Source organism: Artemia franciscana, chromosome 21, assembly GCF_032884065.1.
Source record: "Artemia franciscana chromosome 21, ASM3288406v1, whole genome shotgun sequence".
Classification (NCBI taxonomy): Eukaryota; Metazoa; Arthropoda; class Branchiopoda; order Anostraca; family Artemiidae; genus Artemia; species Artemia franciscana.
The window spans coordinates 20,209,143-20,233,590 of NC_088883.1; the positions used below are offsets into that span (position 1 = coordinate 20,209,143).

Here is a 24,448-nt window from a genome sequence, read left to right on the forward strand (position 1 = left end):
AATTCTGAGATAGCCATTTTATTCACCATAGTCGAAAAACCGAATAACTATGTCTTTGGGGACGACATACTCCCTCGCAGTCCCCGTGGGAGGGGCTGCAAGTTACAAACTTTGACCTGTGTTTACATACAGTAATGGTTCCTGGGAAGTATAAAGACGTTTTCAGGGGGATTTTTTGGGTTAGGGGAGAGAATTGAGGGGCTATGTGGTAGGATATTTCCACGGAGGAACGTCTCATGGGGGAACAGAATTTCAATGAAGGAGGCGCAGGATTTTCTAGCATTATTTGGAAAAACAATGAAAAAATAAATGTGAAAAGTTTTTTCTACTGAAAGTAAGGAGCAGCATCAAAACTTGAAACGAACTGAAATTATTACGCATTTGAGGGTTTTACCTCCTCGTAATACCTCACTCTTTATGCTAAAGTATTTTTTAGTAATTTCAACTATTTATTCTACGGCCTTTGTGATTCAGAGGTCTTTCTTAAGGAATTGGGACAAAATTTAAGCTTTAGTGTAAAGAGCGAGGTATCGACGAGGGGTGAACTCCCTCATATATGCAAGAAAAACATACGAATACAGAAGTTTGTTACGTAAGTTAGTTCGTAAGTTACGTATATTTTTTACTAATGAAAACGTTCGTAAAAAATTAAAAGTTCTAGTTGCCTTTTCAAGTAATCGAAAAATTGGAGGGCAACTAGGCCTCCTCCCTCTCTTCATTTTTCTCAAAATCTTCCGATTAAAACTATGAGAAAGCCATTTATCCAAAAAATTAATATGCAAATTTCATTTTAATGTCCAACTATATCTATGTCTATGTCCTATGTCTAGGTTCTATGTCTTTTGCCAGAAGGCAGATCACGGGTGCGTGTTTATTTGTTTGTTTTTTGTTCGTTTTTTTTCCCAGGGGTGATCGTATCGACCCAGTGGTCCTAGAATCTTGTGAGAGGGCTCATTCTAACGGAAATAAAAAGTTCCAGTGCCCTTTTTAAGTGACCACAAAATTGGAGGGCACCTAGGCCCCCTCCCATGCTAATTATCTGCCCAAAGTCACCGGATCTGAGATAGCCATTTTATTCAGCGTAGTAAAAAAAAACTCATAACTATGTCTTTGGGGACGACTTACTCCTCCACAGTCCCCGTGGGAGGGGCTACAAGTTACAAACTTTGACCAGTGCTTACATATAGTAATGGTTATTTGGAAGTGTACATACGTTTTCAGGGGGATTTTTAGGTTGGTGGGGTGAGAAGAGGGACAAATTTGGGGGAACTTTCCTTGGAGGAATTTGTCATGGGGGAAGAAAATTTTCATGAAGGGAGCGCAGGATTTTCTAGCATTATTAAAAAAAAACAATGAAAAAATAAATATGAAAAAGTTTTTTCAACTGAAAGTAAAGAGAAGCATTCAAACTTAAATCGAACAGAAATTATTACGCATATGATGGGCTCACCTCCTCCTAATACCTCGCTCTTTACTCTAAAGTATTTTAGTAATATCTCTATTCCAAGCAAAATCATTGCTACGCTCGAACAATTTATGGTCAAAGTTGTTTGCACAGTCTTAGAATATGCTAGATAATAGTCTTAATAATATTCTTAAAAATAAAACTTTTACTTTGTTCGTTATCAAACCGATAGCCTGTCATTATCCATGTATGGAGACTTTTCTAAACTATCTTCAACGGTTCCCGAATCATTCATTTATTTTAAATGAAGATGATTTTTTTCTTCCTTTCCTTTTTAAATCCAAATTTTCGAAATTGTTGTATTGGCTACGTATCATCTGTGTTTCAAAATGTCCTTGCTCTTATTGTTCATGATACACTTAAAAGTCTTCAAAATTTGAAATTACTGCTTTTAGATATCAGTCTTGTATTTGCAACCGACAGATTAGAAATCCACCAGATTTGCTAAAAATGCCGTTTCTACAACCTTTTCCGAGATTAGAAGTATTTTAATTATATTGTGCACTTAAAATGGAACTTATAAGAAAAATAATTTTGTTTTGTTCTTAGAATGGGCTAATCAGCAGATAAAAAGCCTAAGTTACGCAAAACTAAAGAAGCAGAACTAATATCATACTAACTGTTTCATTGGTTGTCAGAGAGGGATGAAAAAATAGGAAAATTTCAAGCGTTTTTGTTAGTCCCAGAAATAATCTTTGAAAACTTTCTTTTATCAAGAAAGCATCGTATTTTTCAATTTAATCTAGGAAAGGGGGATGCCCCCAAATAAGAATCGACGCCTCTGCTGTATCCCCTCATTGGGTACTTGTGTATTATTCAGAACACACTCAATAAGTGAAGTTAGGTTCTTTCGTGAAACAAACTACGATGCATGTACATTTTAATTAAATATTTTATTTTTAGAGGTAGCTAGGATAGGTTAAGTTAGGTATTTGATATAATGCACCCCCAGCCCCTAATATGCAAATATATAGCCCAAACGTTTGATAAAAGCTACTGAAATAAAACAAAATATGATGTCCATTGACACACTGTTTTGTTGTGGGCAACAACCCCATATTCTGGAAAAATATAACACTTATAAAAATATTCGGTAAATTGTAAAAATATTCACTTATCGAGTGTCTTCTGAATAATAGACAAGTACCCCTCATTGTTCAACCCAGACAAGTCATTTTTGCGACTACAATGTAAATTAGCTGCATTATTGGGCATAAGATGGCTAATATACTCGTTATTTAAAACATTGACATAACTGTGAACACTGGGGAACACTTCAAAGTCTTTGACATCTTACGGAAATACCAATTAAAATCAAATTTGCCATAGTTCATTACGTGCTCGATTTATGCGTAAGGTTTCCAGGATGTCGTAACCACGTGAAACTTGATTCCCCCTTTATTTGTTATTGTTTTCTTGAACTAGACCGTCAGTGAGGGTTTTTGGATCTTAGTTTTATAATAACGTCCATCAGATCAAGTTAAGTCAATACTTGATATTAAAGTTTTTATTCAGAAAAAATTGAGCCATTTGATGAAGGTAAGTAAAAAATAATAAATTATGCTGAGCTAAATAAATAGATATTGAGAAACGTCAGGTTTTACAATTCTGCTAGATTTTCTTATTAATTCACTAACGAATTAGTTATGAAATAGATGTACCTTTAAAATCAGAATTTCATCCTGAATTCAAATGTAGAATTTAAAATTAATTTTTTCCCCACCCCTAATGCTCAAATATATACCCTGAATTGTACTCTGGAAATGAATACTCTTTTATTTTGGAATACTGTTAAATCAATTTGAAGAAAAGGGTGACTTAAACGGAGAATTCAGTGCATATATGCAACTCTGGGTATATATTGCACGTTAGGGTTTTAAGCTGATTTCCGACGCAAATGAATATTATATTTGGATTTATGATATGATACGATCCCAAGAATTTTCAATTTCTTAGCTATCTCATTAGTGAGAATCATAGGGAAATTTACCATTCCATCTGATCCTAGATTCCAATAAGTTAACGAAGATTGCTGCTAAAAAGCCTAGTTACATAGGTAGTTTTAACACTTGTTTTTATTTTTTATTTGATTAGCAGTCTTCAGTATTTTTGCTGGAAAACCACAGGAGGAATTTAGGACAGCCTCCAAGATATTGTTAATGTCGCTGCTATTCTCAAGTACGAACTCTTAAGGTTTCAAGTGGCTATGAATTACCTCGAGAGCTACACTTAGCCTGAGACCCTTTGAGTGACGAAAACTCGGAAGTTTAATGAGCCGGTTTTTCTTCCTCAGAATTGTATATAGAATAATGAGTATACGATACGATACTTTATTAATAAACACAATTATAACCACATACTGCACTGATGGAAAAACATACGTTTTTGTTGGCGTGCAGTAGGAAAAATTAGCCATTTTCAAAAGACACCAAAAATCACGTAATAAATAACTAACAGAAAACGAAAAAACATACAAAAAAAGTTAAAAAAAGAAAAAAAAGAAGATCAATCTCCTTCACAATATCCCCCCCCCCAAAAAAAAACTCAACAACACTACTCCTTTACTAACACCCATCCATACACTCCTCCCGACCATCCATCCACCCACTCCTCCTTACCATCCCCAATCAATCAGACCTCCCTACCACCTCCTATTTCCTCAAAGATGAGTACAAATTCAACCATTCTTTATTAAATAATCTTTTAACTTTCTCTTAAACTCTAGAAGATGCTCAGCCGCCCAGATGCTCACTGGTAGAGAATTCCAGACTGCAGTTCCAAGAAACTTTAATCGAAATCCTGATCTTGTGCTACTCTTAAGCTCAATCACCAATTTATCACTATCCCTCGTATCATATTCATGAATATCACTGTTAGCACGGTAATTGTCTCGAAAAACACCTGGGACTAAATTATGCACGCACTGGAAAACGAAAACTGCTGCTTGATAATCCTATATTTAAACAAATTTAAAGACTGAAAAAAGTACTTGTGTCATTCACATCCTTGACATATTTGCCTATGATCTCAAGCCATTGTTCTGAAGAATCTGTACTCTTTTGAAGTTACTGTAAAAATTGCTGGTCCAAATCAGACAGCCATATGACATATATGGGTAAACAGTTGAGTGATAAATCATAGTTGAATCTGCTTTGGCAAGAACTGCTTCAATGTACGAATCATTCCAACTCCTTGGGCAATTTTTGAAGAAATAACATCACTTTGATGTGTCCACTAAGGTTTAAATCAATGAAAGATCCTAAGTATCGCACTATATGAACTTGTTGAATAGGCTTTTCGGATAAAATAACTAGATCTCTAGCATCAACTGGCATGCCAACTCTTCAGAAAGTCATTAGGAATGACTTTTTCACGTTGACACTCAGCAAGCTAAGGTTCATAAGAACCTCCAACCTTCTCAACACATCATTTGCTTTCAGCACAACCTCTTCGATTGATTTAGCACACACTGTGAAAGCTGTGTCATCAGCAAAAGTTGTTACACCGATATCTTGAAGATTAAAACGTATGACCTTCGCGACTTTAAAGGGTATGACCTTCGCGACTTTAAGCTGTTCAGGGAACTTACCCCTTTCTTGAGAAAGATTAATAAAAAATACCAGACAGGGTAGTATGTACCCTAAAATTGCTTTAAGCCCTCGAAGAGTTAAGCGATCCACTCCAGCTGAATCAGATTTCAGTGACTTGACAATTTTACTCACTTCCTCACTAGTAAACAAATTAAAATTCATTTTCAGAGATTCACCTCTTATATCACTGTAATTACTACCGTGCATTTCTTGATATTTGTCATAAACACTAACTTGTACTTCAGGACGAATATTCGAGAAACATTTGCACTTTTATCATCACGTTGGAACCGCTTAACACATTTCTTCATTCTTCTTATCTCTTTTGTCACTTATAAGGTATTTGTTGTCCTCCACGTTTCTTTTATGTTCCCTTTGCTATCCTCAAATTTATGGTTATAAAAATTAGAATTGCTGTTCTTTGAAGTTTATTCACTAGATTCCCATGTGTTATAAATAGGTCAAAAGCCTCATCACTCCGATCATCTACATATAGACTGGCTTGCCACGTGTATCTTTACTAGCTTTGACGATTCTTTCTTGCCAGAGAGGATAACCCTTGAATTTCGTAAAAGCGACTTCACACTGGTTGAATGACATGATTAAAACCAGAAATAAAATAAACAGCAAAAGAGTTATCTCTAAGTGAGGGCCGAGCCTCACGAGAATATCCGAGTGGATTAAAACACGCCAATTTTGGATAATAATATCCAACTATCCAAAGCAAATATCCAAAGCCAATTGTTCAGCGCTATACAATATTGCACACAATTTCAATTATCCACAGTATTCAAATATCCAAAGCAAATTGTTTACAGCGCTATACAACATTATACGCAATTTCAATACTTGCACAATGAAATAAATATCCAAACAACAATCCTCTGTGAAAACTGGCCAAAAAATATAAACTAGTTTTGATCTAGATGGGTCAAAGACTGAATCATGACTGATTCATGAAGACTGATCATGAAGTATAACTAGTGAGTTTTTCTGAGGAAGGAGGAATTTACCTTCGTCTGTGTTAACTAATCTTTACGCTCGCTTTTGAGGATGTTTAGAGCACGGCTGTTACTTTTCTAGGGAACATTGCCGCCCTCCTTGGATCCTGGCAGTGCCTTATATTCTCTTCAAGTTATGTCAGTGAACATTGTTTGGGTACTATTTTTCATACTTGTCTAAACAAATGTAATAACCAACTCAAAAAGTAATTTGAAAAGATCAAGTTTCAGATCCTTGTTCTGCTAGGTGGGTATTTTTCTCTAGAACTATTTTAGAAATGTATCGTGTGTCAATAATCTGTCAAAAGTTTCAAAATGTTTGTCACTTTTAATGATGAATTAATTAGAAGAAAAAAACTATGACAAAATGTGGAAAATGTCATCTTACCATAATTTAGTCCAAGCAAGATCAGTAAAAAATGGTGTCATGACGTGGCAAGTTACCCCACAAGTACGTTTAGTCATTATATATTATATATATTGCAGTTTGCTCCTCGAGAATGAGCGGTGAGCGTGTTCTACGTTCTAAGTTGTTCAGTCCTTCGTCGCAGCCGACAGCACAAGAGTCTTCATTTACATCGAATGATGGAACTACGGATTATCAGTGGTTCTCTGAATCAGGGTTAGTAGGTTGCTCTTGTTCTGATTTTTTCTTTGAAATTGTTGTAAAATTGTGTTTTCTCTTCAACAATACTAAATATTCGGCAAGAATTTTGAAACACTAATAAAAATGTACCAGGCGCTCATGTAGGAATTGAGGGAGGGTGATTTTTTGGAACAGGAAAAAATATGTAAATTTCATTAAGAAAATTATAAAAAATTATCAGTTGTTAGAGTGGGGAGGGGTAGCCCCCCTCTGTGTATACACCCAATAAAGAAGATTGCGTGGAAAAACCACTTTTAGTAACCCGAATTTCCTTGTGACTACCCTGAGTTTCCCAAAGGCGGATCGAGCTCGAAATCTTGGGAGGAGGGGGGGTAGGCCCAATGTAATATCGGCGCCAATATTTGACCAAATTGACAAGTCTATCGAAAAAATATTGGAAAAACAGAAAAAAAAACACGGATTGTGGGTGCCAGAAAAGTTTTGGGGAGTGAGGGAGGATCTTCCAACTCTGGACCAATAGTATTTTATTATATATACTGGGCAGCATTTTATAGTAAACTTCACAGTTCCATAAAAATAATTAGATTTGTTTGTCTCTCTTTGCGTAATGAGACACATGAAATTTTTATACGGCAAGGATGTAACTATGCATGTACAGCCATGACCACCATGGCTGTACAACTGTACATTTGAGAAGCATAAGCCGGTTGGAGGTTCTGTGCAGTCACTGGAGAATCTTGGGTTGTGAAGTAATTCCCTTTATTTAGGGAATTACATAAAAAACAAGTTTTTTAACTGAAAGTAAGGAGCGACATTAAAACTTAAAACGAACAGAAATTACTCCGTATATGAAATGGGTTGTCCCCTCCGCAATCCCTCGCTCTTTACGCTAAAGCTTCTAACTGTTTTAAAAAGCAGAATTGTGGCAAAGAGTCAAACTTAAGCGTAAAGAGTGAGGGATTGCGGAGGGGACAACCCATTTCATATACGGAGTAATTTCTGTTCGTTTTAAGTTTTAATGTCGCTCCTTACTTTCAGTTAAAAAACTTGTTTTTTTATGCAATTTCTGAACGTTTTTGAATTAATGCATGTTTGATTTTGGCTCTCCACACATAAATTGTTAAAATGAAATTTGCATATTAATTCCTTTTTTGGCTAAATGGCTTTCTCTTAGTTTTGATCAGGTGATTTTGAGAGATAAGGGATGGGGAAGGAGGCCTAGTTGCCATGGAATTTTTCGGTTACATAAAAAGGCAACTATGAATTTTAATTTTTAACGATTTTTTTTATTAGTAAAAAATATACATAACTTAAGAATTAACTTACGTAACAAACTTTTATATTCTTTAATTTTTATTATGTATATGAGAGGGGGTTTTGTACCCTCGTTAATACCTCGTTCTTTACACTAAATCGTAAGTTTTGTCCCAAATCTTTAAGAATGACCCCTGAATCAGAAAGGCCGTAGAATAAATAGTTGATATTACTAAGAATACTATAGCATAAAGAGCGAGGTATTTATCTCCTCCTAAATACCTCGCTCTTTATGCTAAAGCATTTTTATAACCCCTCATATGCGTAATAATCTCTGTTCGTTTTAAGTTTCAATGCTACTCTTTACTTTCAATTGAAAAAACTTTTCCATGTTTATTTTTTTCATTTTTTTTTTATAGTAATTTTGGAAAATCCTGTGCCCTTTTCATTGAATTTCTGTTCCCTCATAACATATTTCTCCAAGGAAAGATCCTCCCAGATAGCCCCCTCCCCTCAACCCCACCCCCAAAACAAAAAATCCCGTGAAAACGACTGTACACTTCCCAATAACCATTATTATATGTAAACACTGGTCGAAGTTTTTAACTTGCAGCCCCTCCCCCAGGGACTGTGGGGGAGTAAGTCATTCCCAAAGACATAGTTAGTATGGTTTTTGACTATGCGGAACAAAATGGCTATCTCAAAATTTTGATCTGTTGACTTTGGAGAAAAAATTAGCGTGCGAGGGGGCCTAGGTGCCCTCCAATTTTTTGGTCACTTAAAAAGGATACTAGAACTTTTCATTTCCGTTAGAATGAGCCCTCTTGCTACATTCTAGGACCACTTGGTAGATACGATGACCCCTGGGGAAAAAAACAAAAAAACAAACAAATAAACACGCACCCGTGATTTGTCTTCTGACAAAAAATACGAAATTACATTTTTTTGTAGATAGGAGCTTGAAAATATTGCTATAGGGTTCTCTGATACGCCGAATGCGATGGTGTGATTTTCGTTAAGATTCTGTGTCTTTTAGGGTGTGTTTTCCTCTATTTTCTAAAATAAGGCAAATTTTTTCAGGCTCGTAACTTTTGATGACAAAGATTAAATTTGATGAAACTTATATATTTAAAATCAGCATGAAAATCTGATTCTTTTGATGTATATTTTAGCATCAAAATTCCGTTTTTTAGAGTTTCGTTTACTATTGAGCCGAACTGTTTGATTAAAGGTCAAAGGCAATGTTTATTCGGCACGTGTATGGTATAGCGACCAAACTTTGCAACATGAGTGACGAAACTCAAGAAGTGAAGTTAGGTTAATTCTAATGAAAAATCCCAAGAATATAATACTTTAGTAACAAAATCATGGAACTTACAACAGAGAATTATGGAAAGCAGGCAGCTCAGAACGCATTATATTAAATACCTAACCTAACCAACTCTATATATTAAATGTTTAATTTAATAAATATCTGCTTAGTAGTATATTTCACTCAGGTTATGCTTATTATCTCCATACAAGTACCATTTTTTTTGTTGTTTTTTTGTTATAGCCTGTTCACAGTTATATTTCTTGAATGTGCGATGCTAGTGTTCAGTTTATATGTAGTTATTTTTTTGCTTGAAAAAACCGTATCCTTTGTCTAATTGTATGAAGAAAGGCGAAATAATGTTACTTGATCTATTTATTCACCCGTGTGGGGGATCCCATTTACCACATTACTTACTTCAATTTTCATTTTGTATACTCAGGCATATTCATAATGAGATTCTGCTAATGCTGAAAATTATCCCTCGCTAATTTTAATCAATCAGATTTTTTCACAGAATTTCCTGATTGCATGAAAAATTGTGGAAAAATTTCTGATTGGCTAACAAAAATCTTTAACGATTACAAATCATTTCTAGTGAACTACTAGTTTCCGGGTTACAAAAATTAAGAGCTTTTCTGAATAGTGTTTTATTTTTTAAGTAGGCTTAATTCACAATGCTGATGTAAAATTGGGCTTTTGAATTTTTTAAATCTGAAGTTCAACTTTTACATTTGAAACGAACCTTAATCTTACTAGGATAAATCAGAAAAAAATTGGTTATTTTTTAAAAAAGAAAGTATGAGTTACTTTTTTTGGGTTCTTTCAAAATAAAATGTTAGGAAAAGGAAATAATTTTTCTTGGATTTGTTAGTTCAGAGTGCAAAAGGGGGTGCTGAGTAGACTGTCCTGGATAGACGTCACCTTATAAGTAGCCGTATATCGATGACGCTAATAAAAAATGATGTAGATAGATAGGTAAATACTTTATTTTCTATACTTAAAAATACAAAAAACATTAACCCCCAACAGAGAGTAGAGCTCGTAAGGTTGAATGCGTAAATAATAGGACACACAATAAACGAAGCATCTCGTCATAATAATAGTAATAAACACAAAATTAACTTAATTAAAAAAAAAAAAACAATAAACAATTTTGAATTTGGCTTTTACATTGCAGGAGTCTGAAGTTTGACTTGCATTTGAAATAAGCCTTAATTAATTAAAAATAGATTAAATTAAATTAAAATTAATTAGAAATTAGCTGGGTTATAATTTATAAAAAAAACATTATTTTTTTCAGAAAGAAAGTGTGAGTTACTTTTTTTAATGTTTGCAAAATAGGTTGTTACGTTAAGGAATGAATTTTGTTGCGTTTCGTGAAGTCAGTGCAAGAGTAAGTTTGAGAATTAATGTTTATGGAAGAATTAAGAATGAAGTGATGCTAGGTATCGAGAAAATGACCATTTGAGGCATCGCCTCCCCCCTCCCTAACTAAAAACCAACTAGAAAACCCGACTGTATGAATTTCAAGCTCTCGTTCACACAAATTTAAAATTTTGTGCTTTTTGCCAAAAAAAAAAAAATCACAGATGTTTGTTGCTTGTTTTTTTCCCATGGATAATCGTATCGAACGAGGAATCCTAGAAGATCGAGAGAGAATTTGTTGGAATAAAATAAAAAGTTCTAGTGTCCTTTTAAGTGACCAAACAGATTGGAGGGCAACTAGCCATTTGTTTCTGCATAATTAAAAGGTAAGATCTGATAAATACGCTTCTGGGGATGAAGAGTAAAATAAGTTCTTAACTCCCCCTACTAGGTAGCATTATTAGCAAGGTGAAGGGTCTGAAAAGTAAAATAACCAAGGGGCAACTAGTTTTCCCTTGGTGAAAAAAGTTTGGAGGAATAGAAAGATCGGTCCTAGGACTTAGATTAGAGTACTAGAAGCCTTGGTAATCAGAACTATTAGGCATGGCTCTTAGATGTTTGAGGAAGACATTCTATATGTTTTCTAGGTGAATCGTCTAAGAATAGTTATAGGTTCTTACTTAAACGAATCTATCTCAAACAATAAGCTTTACGAAAAATGGGATTCGTGCCTGCTGTCTAGGGCTATAATAATAAAAGGGCTAAGCTGGTTATCTTGTACGGATGAAGGATGATAAGTTGCCCAAAATTGTGGCATTTGGTGATCCAGCTGGGATTAAAAAAACTTTCCATCTTTGAGTGAGGTGAGAAGAGGTCGTAAGAATTCATTCAAAGGAAAAAAGGAAAATGTATGAAAGGAAGTAAGGAGGGAATTTATGAGCTGGTGTGATGGAAGAGGAGAGTGCGTAGCTGTTTGCCTCAAGGGGCTTGTCTTCTAGTGAGAGCAACAGGAGTTTCTAAGTACGATAATTACTAGACAGTTTTGGAAACTTCATTTTTTTAACACATTGTTAAGGGTCCGCACTATGTTTATCTACTTACTGCATATACTGTTTTGGAAACCTATCGCTGCGATTACTTCAAAAGATTTTATATAATACCTTTGTAAAAAATTATATATTTAGCGTATGTTCCTCAACTCAACCCATCCTGTCATTTGGTTTAACCCATTTTTTTGGGTCAAATCTGGTTCCCAAGATGTAAAAAGATTACCATTATGCCAAAATGTTTTATATCTTTAAAAAAAACTCATTTAATGGTGTGCTTTAAAGAGGCAAAGATCAAGTCTTAATAAAATCACCCCCCCTCCATTTGTAGGTATGGCGTTATAATATATGAGCAACGCTGTAGCTACTGTGTATATGAAATGGAGGTAGGCTTGGTCTTGGTGTAAAGTTGAAAAATTCGAGATTTGCTAGCATGGAATTTAAAAGGTTGGAACGGAATATAAAAAGATCCTAAAAGGATTGTCATCCTCATGAAGTCATATTTCTATGAGGCATATTGCTAAAAATGGATGCATTCTTTTTGGAAGGACTCCAGAAACACTACCGGTATCATCCCAGAGAACCGAAAATCAAACCTGAAAGACAAGTTGTAGAACCCATTGGGTACATTTGCAACCTCTAGGGGTTATATGCCTTCCCCCTGAATTTTGCCCTCTCCTCCCCTAGAATTTGAAAAATATATTTTTTAAGGGGTACTTTCGTTGAAAAATGCCTTTTGTAGATATTTCCAGTGAGAAATCTAAAAAATGACGGATTTGACACCCTTCCATAAATTTTGAAAATAGATTTACTCCCTCCCTTTCCCCACGAAATTTTTGTGAATGGATGCCACTGAGGACATAATAATTCCAGAGCTTTAAATAATATAAAAATTTGCGACGTGGAACATTTTGCCATTGAAAGAACATTACAAAATTGAAAGAAAACTGTAATATTGACGCTGACGAATTCAAACGCTTTGAACTGTAGTTTTTAGGAGTTTCAGAGAGGCATATCCCAGGGCTATGAAGCTAAAAAATAACAGAATTTGCTTTTTCAGGTTAGAAGGATGGGGTACATATATAGTGAGTAGGGCTCTTTATGAATAAGGAAGCCCCCAAGTTTTGGTTAGGTTGGGAAGGTACTAATAAAAATATTCTAGTTGGCGACTTTATGACCAAGAAGAACAAAATATCAGCCATGGGGACATATGCCCCTCATTATAAGCCTCGATTAAAAAATAAAAAAACGCGTCTCTTCGAACTGAAGACCTTGTCTGAGAGGAGGAGAAAGCTAATTCTAATGTTCGGCAAATTTATTCGAAGAATGAAAACCCCCGCTTTGTTTTGCAACCAGAACCCCTAGAGCCTTTTCACTATCAACTGGCACTAGTACTAAGAAAAATAAAAAAGAATAGTTTGTAATAGTTGCTGTTTTGTTGTTTTTTTGTTGACGTATGACAGGTGTGATTAATGTTGATTTTGTAAGAGCACTCTAAATAGCTTTACTGTAGTTTCTACTGAATAGACATTCTATCTATCAATCAATCAATTAATCAATCTATTTATTAAGAGAAAATAAAGAAAAATTACAAGCATTAGACCCCACAAAGGCTCTTTGGCCTGTGATGGTGGGAGACTAAACATTACATCAATTAATATAGAAGAAAACCAACAAAAACAAAACAATGACATATATGCTTACGTAGCAAAATCAATTAATAAAGGAAGTGAAAAAAAATGAATATAGAAAAAAGAAAAGAAACGAAAAACAACAAAAGCAAAATAATGATATATCTGCTTATGTACTAAAATCAATTAATAAATGAATATAGTAAAAAAAAAGTGAAAAAAGAAAAGAAAAAAAGAGAAAAACATACCAAACCAATCAAAGCAAGTGGAATATATAAATTGAAAAAAGAGAGAGAAGGGAAGAGGTACCTGCATTTTGGGTATTGGAAGTGATCAGTCGGGAGGACATTAAAAAAGTTTTAAACATACAATATCAACCATTAAAATATCAATAAAAATATCATAAAATATCAATCGACAAAACAACCATTTGCAGAGAAATCGATTCTCCATTTGCAGAGAAATTGATCCTTCTTAAGTACACATAAATTAAATAAAATAGATGTCTCTGGTTTCCTCAGTTTGGCTAGAGTTTAAAAGTACAACTAATTATCCAAAATCACTGTTCTATGACAAAATTCATCAAAAACTTAAGAAAATGAAGTTTTTGATTCGTATGACGTAGAAAAAAAATTACACATGGTGATTATTTAAATTTACAATTTGGCTCATTATTAAAAGATTAACAAAAGTATTTATTACATGTCAATAGTTTAAAAGGGGAGTAATATGTATAGATGACCATAAGGACTAAAGTAAAAATGTTCAGTATTTTTGTCGTGTTGATGGAAACTAAAAGCTCGTGTTAATTATGATAATAGAAATATCGTTGTATCTAAAGTGACCAACGGTGTAATAATGATTGAAGACAATTTGAAGTTTTTACTCCGTGTCTACTTAAAGTAGTCATTTCTGAGTTCACTGGTGAACTGATATCGTGATTCATGTGATTATCGGGACGGTGCTAGACCGATATGCATGAGAAGACGAAAATTGGCTAGACTTTGAAAGCGAGTCCAGGCTACTCGAGGAAAGCGTTCTTTGATAGTGGTTTTTCCCGTGCATGGCTCTTAATTAAAGGGCGAATTCCACTATTCTCTTTTTTTTTTTAAACCAATAAGTTTAGAAAATCAATGACATTTTTGAAAACCTTGAAAAATTATTACTGAGAACAAGACCCAGTGCCAGCTTATGAGATAAGTTGATTCGAGCAATGGAAGCGTGGTCAATTGGAAGCGTTCGATTCTTTTTCGATTGATATTCACCATAATTTTCTCTAGCCTATAATTCTTTTCTCTAACAGATCTTAAAAACCAGTTTCGTTTTCCATTAGATATTCGCGACTGACAGTTTTTGCTATTACGGCTCGCTGTGAAAACCCAGCCCACTTAAGGGAAAATGTCTAGTTTTGTGCCATATAGCAAGATTCTGATGATCGCATATTGCTTCTTTGTCATTATTAGAGAAGCGCATCCATTTTTTTGTTTTCTAAAATCCCCCTCTATTGAGATTAAAAATGCATAAAGCGGGCTTGCTTACAGGTAACATTACCCATAGAGCGAAGTGTATTAGTCCATGAGCCCCACGGGTAGCGGGACGAGGTCTATATTCTATATTTATTCAACAAAGAGTGATAAAACTAAAAAAAATAGACTCATGGACTAATACGTTTCTCTTTATAGGTAGTGTTACCTGTAAGCAAGCCCACTTAACGCATTTTAGTTTGCCCCATGGAGGAGGAGGGTCAACCAGAAATGGATGCGCTTCTAGAATTAGCATTTATAAGTGCTCTAAACTGGAAACTATGCTCCTTCGCTGTATAGTTTCTAGTTTAGAGCACTTGGAACAAAAATAAACGTTTACCCACTTAAGTGTTATGAAGACAAAAATAACCAGTTTCTTGCAGCAGACAATACTATTATAAAGGCTAACTTTTGATCCCGTTTTTTTTTCGCTTTTTTTTGCTCAGTAGAATATATTCACTTACATAAGAAATGCATGTCCAATCCAAAAATGAACACACACAAAGTCTCACTAGCCAACCATAGTAGGATATCAAGTAGTATCATGTATTGGTTCTTTCTGAACTTAATTAAATCTGTAAAATTAATCACGACTGAATCATTCATAGATTTACCAATGATGAACTGATTCATTAGCTTACATAGCCATCAACTGCTCAGTTTTCTTGTGGGTCCCTTATAAATTGCATATGGGTATTTAGTTAAGATGTAGTCAAATATTTGCGAAAAGTCATTGCTAAAAAGTTACTCTTTCTAGAAAATATTCGTCCTCAGCCATAACCTGGGTGTTTATTTTATTTTTTTCTTATTCCAGTTTCTGTTCTATTTTAATTCAATTTTGTGTTCTTTTTCTCAACTGTTGCTCTACTACTTTTTCGTAGATGGCGGTGAAATGGCTTATATTATTATGGCTAGCTGTAAATAAAAAAAAAAAAAAAAACAGGCATGGCGAACATCTAAAGAATACTAAACCTAGATAAAATAAGTAGTTTATGTACCCTCTGTATATTTAATACAATTGAAGCTTTTATTTCAGTAGTTATCAGAGACAACAGCAAGACAACCCTGAAGTTGCTTCAAGCCGTTCAAGGCTGTCTGTTATTGATGGACAGTTGGCTCAGTACGAAGCTTTATCCAGAACGCTAGATGTCAATCTTGCCGAAATCGACATTGATAATTTCAGATCTGAAGACTTGCATTCAGCTCTCGTTTCAACTGAACTTCTGGTAAGTCTTTTTAATATATACGGGTACAATTGGTTGAATATCAGGGTTGAACAGTTAATATTTGAAAGATCTTTAATAATTTCAAAGAATATTTATAAGTTTTCAATATAAAGCTGAGCATACAAAATTTTCTCTAGAAAACAATATTTTCGAGGCTATAATTTTTCTTTTTAAGTAAAACTTAAAAAAAGTAAAACTTAAAACTTTAAGTAAAACTTAACGCAGTCTGTGCAAAACTATAGAATTTGCAAGATTCAACCAACGCAGCATCAAAATCAAACGTGGAGTTAGACAACTTAAAAATTATTTTGAATAAAAAAACATTTGACAATTTTTTATTGAAATCTAAGAGGACAAAACTTCTCTCAACTTCAAAAACGAGTCAACGAAACATCTATGTTTTTTCTTTTAAAGAAATTTTTTCCCTTACAGACTCCTTTAAAAGAGTTTAAAGGTTACTTAACGAAAAATATATTTTCTTGTGAAATCTTCTGTATGAAAACAGGTACATTAGTTGTGGGACAGGGAGGGACTTCGCCCCCTTCTTCCCAGAATTTTTTACCCTACCCATAGATTTTGAAAATATCTAGGGGTATCTCTATTGAAAACGCTTTTTTTTTGCGTTTTTATTGGCTAAAGCGAACCCCCTAGATTTTATGAAATATATTTTGCTCTCCCCCAATCTCTGAAATTTTAGTGAATTGGCGCTACTATGTGAAAACTGACTATTGGATGATGCTGTGTGTTATTTACTCCTGCCTAAACATTACGAAAGCGAAAATAAATAAAACTCTAGCGCTTTCATATGGTTTAAGTGGGCACTGATAATTACCAGTTCACCTGGCAATGCAGTGTTAACAGTACAACTAGAAAAATTAAAAAAAAATACTAATTTGAATTTATCTAAGAAGAAGAAGATCTAAATTTTGGCTTCAGTTTTAGTTCTTTCGAATTCTTGCCGAAGAAGAAGATCTAAATTTTGTTTACAGTTGAAGTTCTTTTCCATTTGAACTTCGGATTCTTTTCCTTTTAAACTAATTGATTATGAAAAAGTTGGGGTGGTGGTAATATGTATATTCTGTCCTTTTGGCAAAAAGGTTCATTATGTTCGATCCAAAGTAGAAAAAGAAAAGAATAGGTTTTTGTGATTAATTTTTTGGTTTTCTTTTCCAGTGCTAGATGGCGCTTTTTTTTTTCTTTTTCTTTTTTTTTTATAGATAAGCTTGCTTCTAAGAAAGGCGTGAGGTTGCACCACTTTTTGAAAGGAGCCTATAGGGGAAACTTTGCCGCCTAGTTCTGGTAGGAATCACGCTGAAAATTTTTTGAGAGGGGAGATGAAGCTTATCGTTGCCATCATTCTTAAGGGTCTTATCTGACATTTGCAGCTTGTGAGAGAGTTACCAAAAATCATTTGCTAAACCGTCTTCAGGGGGAGGACTAGAAGGGAAATCTGTATTCAGTCACACTTTGACCCTCCCTGTCCCCATTATCCTATTGGTCCTCTTTTGTTGAACATGATCTCTAGGTGGCGTTTATGTTTAGCATAATGTTATAGTCAAAGGCGGATCTAGAGCAAAGACTTGTGGGAGGGGGGGGGGGGCAATTTAACAAGGGCGATAATAATTGATCGAATTGAGAAGTTTATTTAAGAAGAGTAAAAAAAGAAAGGAAAAAGAAACGGATTGTGGGTGCCTGATTATAGTTACCTCATCAAAACGTTTCGATTATCGTAGTTTACAGAGCAATAGTGTACTAAATTTTAATATATTTTTTTATACTCCATCGGTTCTCTGGATCTTGTATAGGGTGGCTGGTGTTTACCACCTGGAAAACAACCCCCCCCCCCTGTGGAAAATACCTCCGCTGAAAATAGCTTCAGGAAAATACCCCCTCACCCCCGGGTAAAATACCCCCCGTGGAAAATAAGGCTTTCCAAATTTGTAAATTTTATTTGAATTTTGTTCTTTTATTTTCTGTAGGGGGAAGGAATTTTAGTACTTGTGTATTATACGCCACTCACTCAAGTTTAAATAATGTCAGGTTTCCTAAGTTTTCTTTTTACAACGTTGATGACCCTTTTTAACTTTTTCGTCTTAATAATGGTTAGCAATTTTGGAAACCCCTCCAATATTCTTCAAGGATAGGCAAGTAAGTTAACTGGAAAATGACCGCCATGTATTATACCAATCTTTAATGTTGAAAATTATTGAACTGCAGGTTAAACTTTGGCGATTATAAATTTTTTTGTATGGTAAAGATAATGTTGCCATAGCTTAAACTGTCCAGGAACTGTTTCTAAAAGACTTGGGGGTCGTTTTAATGCTGAACTAAGTATAATGCCGTATTTAAATTTGTTGATTGTTTTGTAAATCTTTTCCTTTTTTTAAGCTCAATTTTAAAGTTGTTCGCTTGTATATCGCTTGTATTCGCTTGTGATCGCTTGTATATCAAATTGGAAAAGTGCAACTGATATTCTAGGCGATAAAGAAACCCAAAATCTTGGAACAGATGAAGCTATAATTTGCTAGTTATTAGTATTTGCCTCATGGTTTATTTTTCTATTTGTCCTCCCACACTCCGGTTTAATTTTGCTTTAAACAAAGGAATCAATCACCTTCATTTTTTTATTTTTTTTATTTGGACTTCAAAAATTTGATTTAAGTTAGTAAGATAATTGAATTACTTGTTGGTAGTACATTCTTAGCTGCCAGGTATGTATTAAGATAAAGTATGAAGGTTGATTCTCAATGTCTTTCAAGCAAGGCTGTACCCAGGATATTTCTTCTTGAGGGGGTTGGGGTTCTTCCCGGGGGGCTTTACAAAAAAAAATCAAAAAGGCATCAAAAATTTGTTTATATTCATTTTTGTTGCATTTTTATGGACCGGACTAACGTTTCGGGGGCGGAGGAGTTCCCCCCCCCCCTCTGGATACAGCCTTGGTTGCAAGTGACATCGTAACCAGATCTTCAGCTCCAAATCCCCTGAGATGTTGCTGCGACTTTGTTAAATTGTTCAAAGTTGCTGGACTATTATTTACGACTATTTACGACTAGGTCTCCCGAGCAAAAAGTTATTTTTTCATGTTTGTCCTTTTTAGTTATCCAAGTTTTTTGTACAAAATTTTTTTGTGAATATAGCAGTGTTTACCGTGTTGGCAACATTGATAGGAACAGTACTCGGTCTTCCCAGGCGGTCACCCATATTAGTACTGATCTGGCGTTAAGTGACGATAAGTTCTCTACATTTTTGTTACATGTCATGATGAGAGGAATTTAGGAACTATCCTCCAAAGAGGTAGTTTGTGATTCCTGCAAGGTGTAACAAGCCTTGCTCTTACTTTTCAACAAATTGTTGAAGATCCGACTATCCTTTTTGGTAGATGTCTCAATGATAAAAATGTAGAGATCTTTTCCCATCGCTCTCCTTCCCTCCTTTCGACGTCCCCAGCAGGGACTTGGTAGTGTCCAGACAGCCAAGAAGTGAAACTAGCCATGGCTAATTGTAGAAAAATCCATGACAGATAGTCCGATTGGATCAGAGACAAATCTGGCCTAAGCCCTTATTAGGATTGTACAAAAAAAATTCGGTTCATTTGTTATTAAAGTGAATTCAATTCAAATCACTTAAATTAAAATCAAGTAGTTGTGGGCATGGACGGATGATAGATAGACTTAACTTTTAACAAATTAACTGAATTTTTTATACAATCCTAATAAGGGCTTAGGCCAGATTTGCCTCTCACTCAATCGGTCTATCTGTCTTGGCTTTTTCCACAATTAGCCATGGCTTCATACCCCCAACTACTTGATTTTAATTCAACTAGCTTGTACTTCCTATCAATTTCTGTTGAGATATGTTAACCCTCCCTGGTAGATGTGTGAATGACAAAAATAACAAGAAACTTAAACAAGCAATTAGAACGATCACAGGGGAGAACTAATTGCAATTACTCCCAATGGCTAAAAAGAGTAAAATTAAATATTTAAAGAATTTATCAAATATAATAGAAATCAGAAAATAATTTGTGTTCTTTCTATCAGGAAAAATATAGATTTATTAAGACTAGTAATGAAGACTTTTGGTGATCAAGACATTTCATTATTAATCGACTGTAATGACTGCTCGATGGTTTCATTTCTAGTTAAATTTTCAATTTAAATTTCAAAAAACAAATTTGAATTTTTCTGGTTGCAAGGAAAAGAAAATTTCCATCTTTTAATAAAAGATAAGGCCTTTTTTTTTCATAATCAATTATTCCCTCAAATAGTATACCTAGCTTTAGCAACATTTTTTTTATCTGGCGTAGATTGATCGAAACCAAATGCCTGATTTTATATTTTGTTTATGCTTGTATATTTTGATGTGAAAAAAGGTAAAGAATACGTCATGGGACTTTACGCTTGTCTCTGTTTAATGGCCCCTCAGCTAGGAGTGCAATGGGTGGGGACCATCCATCCTCTGCTTTCGCACACCCTTCCTGTTTACCTTCCCCAGATTTCTTCAGGTACCCATTTAGATCTGGATTGATGCATTTTGATGCTAAGATTTGTGCATATTTCAGTGTGCTTGATTTTTTTTTTTTTTTTTATATATATATATAATATCTGGGAATGACTTTTGGGACGTTACCTATAATCCAGAGGGTACTTGTATGATATATCCACTGCAGCTCAAGTTGTTCATGCATTGACACACTAAGAACCGGTTTCTTTCGCTAGTTTCTTTCAACTTAACATGAAAAAAGATAAAAAGAAGTGACGGAATAGGTGGGAAATATATAGTTTGGGTTATATATTTGCACCTTAGGGGGAGGGGGTAAAGTATTTGGACAGTGGGAAGTAAGAAAACAATTCCTATTTCATAATATCAGAATAATTGTAGCTAACACATTTTGACTACAGACCCGCTATGCTGCACCCCCCCCCTAAGTATTATATTTTTATATAATACTTATAGTATTATATTTTTGTCATACCTGGGTATATTTTATTAGGATTAACCTAACTTCACTTCTTGAGCTGCAGGGGGTATATCATACAAGTACCATCAACAGAAAAATACAAAGCGAAACTTGAGATGGAGTTGGGCCTTATTTGCAACCTATTCAAAAGCCATTTAAACCTGCATTTCTGATTACACATCCTTAGCTTTTCAAGTGCTTGAAAATGTCTCTTGATCGGTCGCACTTTGTTGTGTAGACCTTTTGTCTTTGAAATAGAAAAGACCTATGAAAAAATTTGGCTCATTTCTCAAGTACTCTTTCCCTCTGTCTCCTTTGGCGAGAATTCAGTACGTTGGAATCGATTGCCTAGTTCCCTAGAACCTCAGGAGACATTTGGGATCTGGAAGTGAATGAGATAGAGTATCCGTGTTCAAGAATCCCGAAGACTTAGAACTAAATTGGAAATAATAATTTCTATGTTTGAGATGGAACTTATTTTTGGTTTATAAGTGGATTTTTAATGTGAATTAATCTTTTAAATTTGAAAATCTTTGAATTACGGTAAATTTACAAGTGTGAGACATTGTGATTTTTACTTTGGATATAGATCATTGTTTGTCAAAATTGAGCACGTGTATATATGCTCTTGTGATATTTTGGATTGTATTCAGGTTGTATTCTTGATCTGTTTCCTTTTAAATTACTTTCAAAGTAAGGATTACCAAGTTTTGTTTTTCCTTTTTCTTAAGCGCTAACTAAAACCCCAAAAACTTTGTTTAGTGTTCAAATACAGTTTGCGTTTTTTAGTCTTCATTCGTGCTTTTTCCTTTTCCTTTTTTATAATTTTTATTTTAAACTATCAGGTAGTATTTCTTAACTCGGTTTTTTTAAATGTGATTAGCCCTTTATGTTAAAATCACATTTTGCTTTCTTATATTTACTAACAACATTGAGTTTGAGTCGAGAACTTGAAGTTAAAGTTTTTCAATAAAGATTACCAGAAATTAAGAAATGTGAATAAATAAACTTTCGTTTCTAATACTTTGAAAAAATAACAAAATGCATACAATTTATAAAAATACATAATTTCTAGTATAGCTATAACTCCTGTTTTGCTTTTGGCCACGAATTTTTAAAAGTTTGGGCACACAATTTTCCATTTGTAGGTCTTCGTTCGTTTTTCGTATTAGGTCTCCAAAAAATTCATTATGGGTGTTAGTATTCTTTGTTTCTTTTTTTAAATTAAGTTTGAAATTTTGAATTTTAGGTTGAAAGTGACGGTGAACTGACTACAGCCTTCAACGAACCAGTCGATAGACTTGTTGATTCTTACAATCGCGTCCCCTCCTCACAGGTATGAACCCATTAGTTTAAATAAAGATTGTTGTCAATGCAAATCTAACTGTGGGCAGGGTTGTGACTATTTCTGGGTCATGCACAGAGCTTAATACCAAATCGCCAAAATTTTGTCAAAATCTTTACAAAATATAAAAGCTATCAAACCAGAATCAAGGACATTTATTTTTACCGAAGTTGGGAGGATTAACCTGTTAGCAAGTAACATAGGCTAGACGTTACTTTCCGGGTAACTATTAATAAATTGTTTCTGTTAATCAAAATTATGAGACCAATTATCCGCTTTTGAATAGGGTCGGTATTGAAAACAGTTTTTTTGTGTGTGTGTTTGTTTACGGGCTAAAATACGATGAACGTTTTTTTCTTCTTTTTTTATAGTTTGGACTGGGTTAAGCTGGTTCCGAGAAAAGTTTGTTTGTGTTGAATCTCAAGAGACGTTTATTTTGTAAGTTTTTGGTACTAGTCCATATTTTTAGCGAAATCCTTTGTGAATTTACCAAGCTTAGAGCCAATTTGGGGCTTTGACAGTAAAACTGAAAACAAAAAGTAAAGAAGTAAAGATGCTCAGACTAGGCTATGAAATATTTCTTTTTTTGATAAATAGTGAAATAGTGGTATTTTGTGTGACATAGCCCCTTAACACTGGAAGAATGTTGATTAATAGGCTATCGTTGTAATAGGCTATTGTTGTCAATGTAAATCTAACAGTTTGTTGCGTTGTGACTATTTCCGGTTTACCATTAGTAATTTGTTTCTGTTAACCGTAATAATGAGATCAATTATCCGCTTTTGAATAGGGTTGTGATAGAAAACAGGTTTTTTTTTGTGTGTGTGTGTGTGTTTATTTACGGGCTAAAATACGGTGAATGCTTTTTTTTTCTTTTTTTTTATAGTTTGGACTCGGTTAAGCTGGTTCTGAGAAAAGTGTGTTTGTGTTGAATCTCAAGAAACGTTTATTTTGTAAGTTTTTGGCACTAATCCATATTTTTAGTAAACTCCTTTGTGAATGTGCCAAGCTTAGAGCCAATTTGGGGCTTTGACAGTACAACTGAAAACAAAAAGTAAAGAAATGAAGATGCTCAGACTGGGCTATGAAATATTTCTTTTTTGATAAATAGTAAAATAGTGGTATTTTGTGTGACATTGCCCCTTAATACTGAAAGAATGTTGATTAATAGGCTATCAAAGTTATTCGAATCCGAATACTTTACCTTAAGTAACTAAACGTCTCTTTTAAAAATTTGTAATGTTGGGCTAGGCACATTCATATGGAGAAAGTCTTCGAACATGCCCCTTCACCCTAAAAAATATTGAGACTCATGCGAATTGTTCCATATTTCCTCGTGACTTTCGTATAGCTCACATTTTCTTAGGGGGGTATTAAATTTTCAGCGTCTTGTCAGATCAAGTGCTTATTGTGCTCAAGTCTAAAGTTTAAAACGGCATATTTGTTCTTTCAGATAAATTTTTTACAAGTCGATCTATAAAGCTTGTCTGGCAGTTTTATTTATTGTTTGTCCACATAAACGAAAAACAAATCTATGAAGTTCAAACGGTAGTGAAATAAAGAAAAGAAAATAACACAAAGATAGCTGGACACACTCAATAACAAAAAATAAATTTAAACAATCTCAGGAAGGAAAAAATTAAAAGAGGATCACATACATAAATAAAAGTTGAAGTTTGATTAAAAAAAAAAATTCATAATGTTTTATCTTGTCTTACAAAGAGCTCCATTGGGACTGTTAATGTGGGATGGAATATCAATGGTACGAATGGGACGGTACGACCAACATCGTAAACAAAGCAACTTACAGCATCTGCGTTATGGCATGTGTAGGATACTATAATGTTTTATTTCCGAGGCACATAAAGAACTAACCAGCGTTGCCAAACAAGCAATTTTTTCTAGTTACATCTTCACCCTCTCTTATTTTTGACACTGGCCTGCAGAGATTAGCGCTTTTTTGTCTTGTAATGATTAGTTTGAAATTTGCGTAGATTTCTTTTTGTGTCAAGTCTGTGCTCGACGAACTGTGTTTTTTTTCTTTTTCTAATATCCCTAAGAGCTGACTAGAGAAGAAGTTAGAAAATTTCAAAAATGTGAAGTTTGACCTGGTGAAAACG

At 34.3% G+C, this 24,448-nt stretch overlaps 1 protein-coding gene across 1 annotated transcript in view; it reads left to right on the top strand.

Annotated features, from left to right (window-relative positions):
* LOC136040588 (uncharacterized) overlaps positions 1-24,448 on the top strand; it is a 94,431-nt gene that overhangs the window by 29,920 nt on the left and 40,063 nt on the right. The window contains exons 3-5 of the mRNA XM_065724833.1: positions 6,543-6,678; positions 15,834-16,023; positions 22,233-22,319. Of these exons, the coding sequence (XP_065580905.1) occupies positions 6,557-6,678; positions 15,834-16,023; positions 22,233-22,319 (399 nt within the window). The 5' untranslated portion in view covers positions 6,543-6,556. The remainder of the gene's footprint in view (positions 1-6,542; positions 6,679-15,833; positions 16,024-22,232; positions 22,320-24,448) is intronic.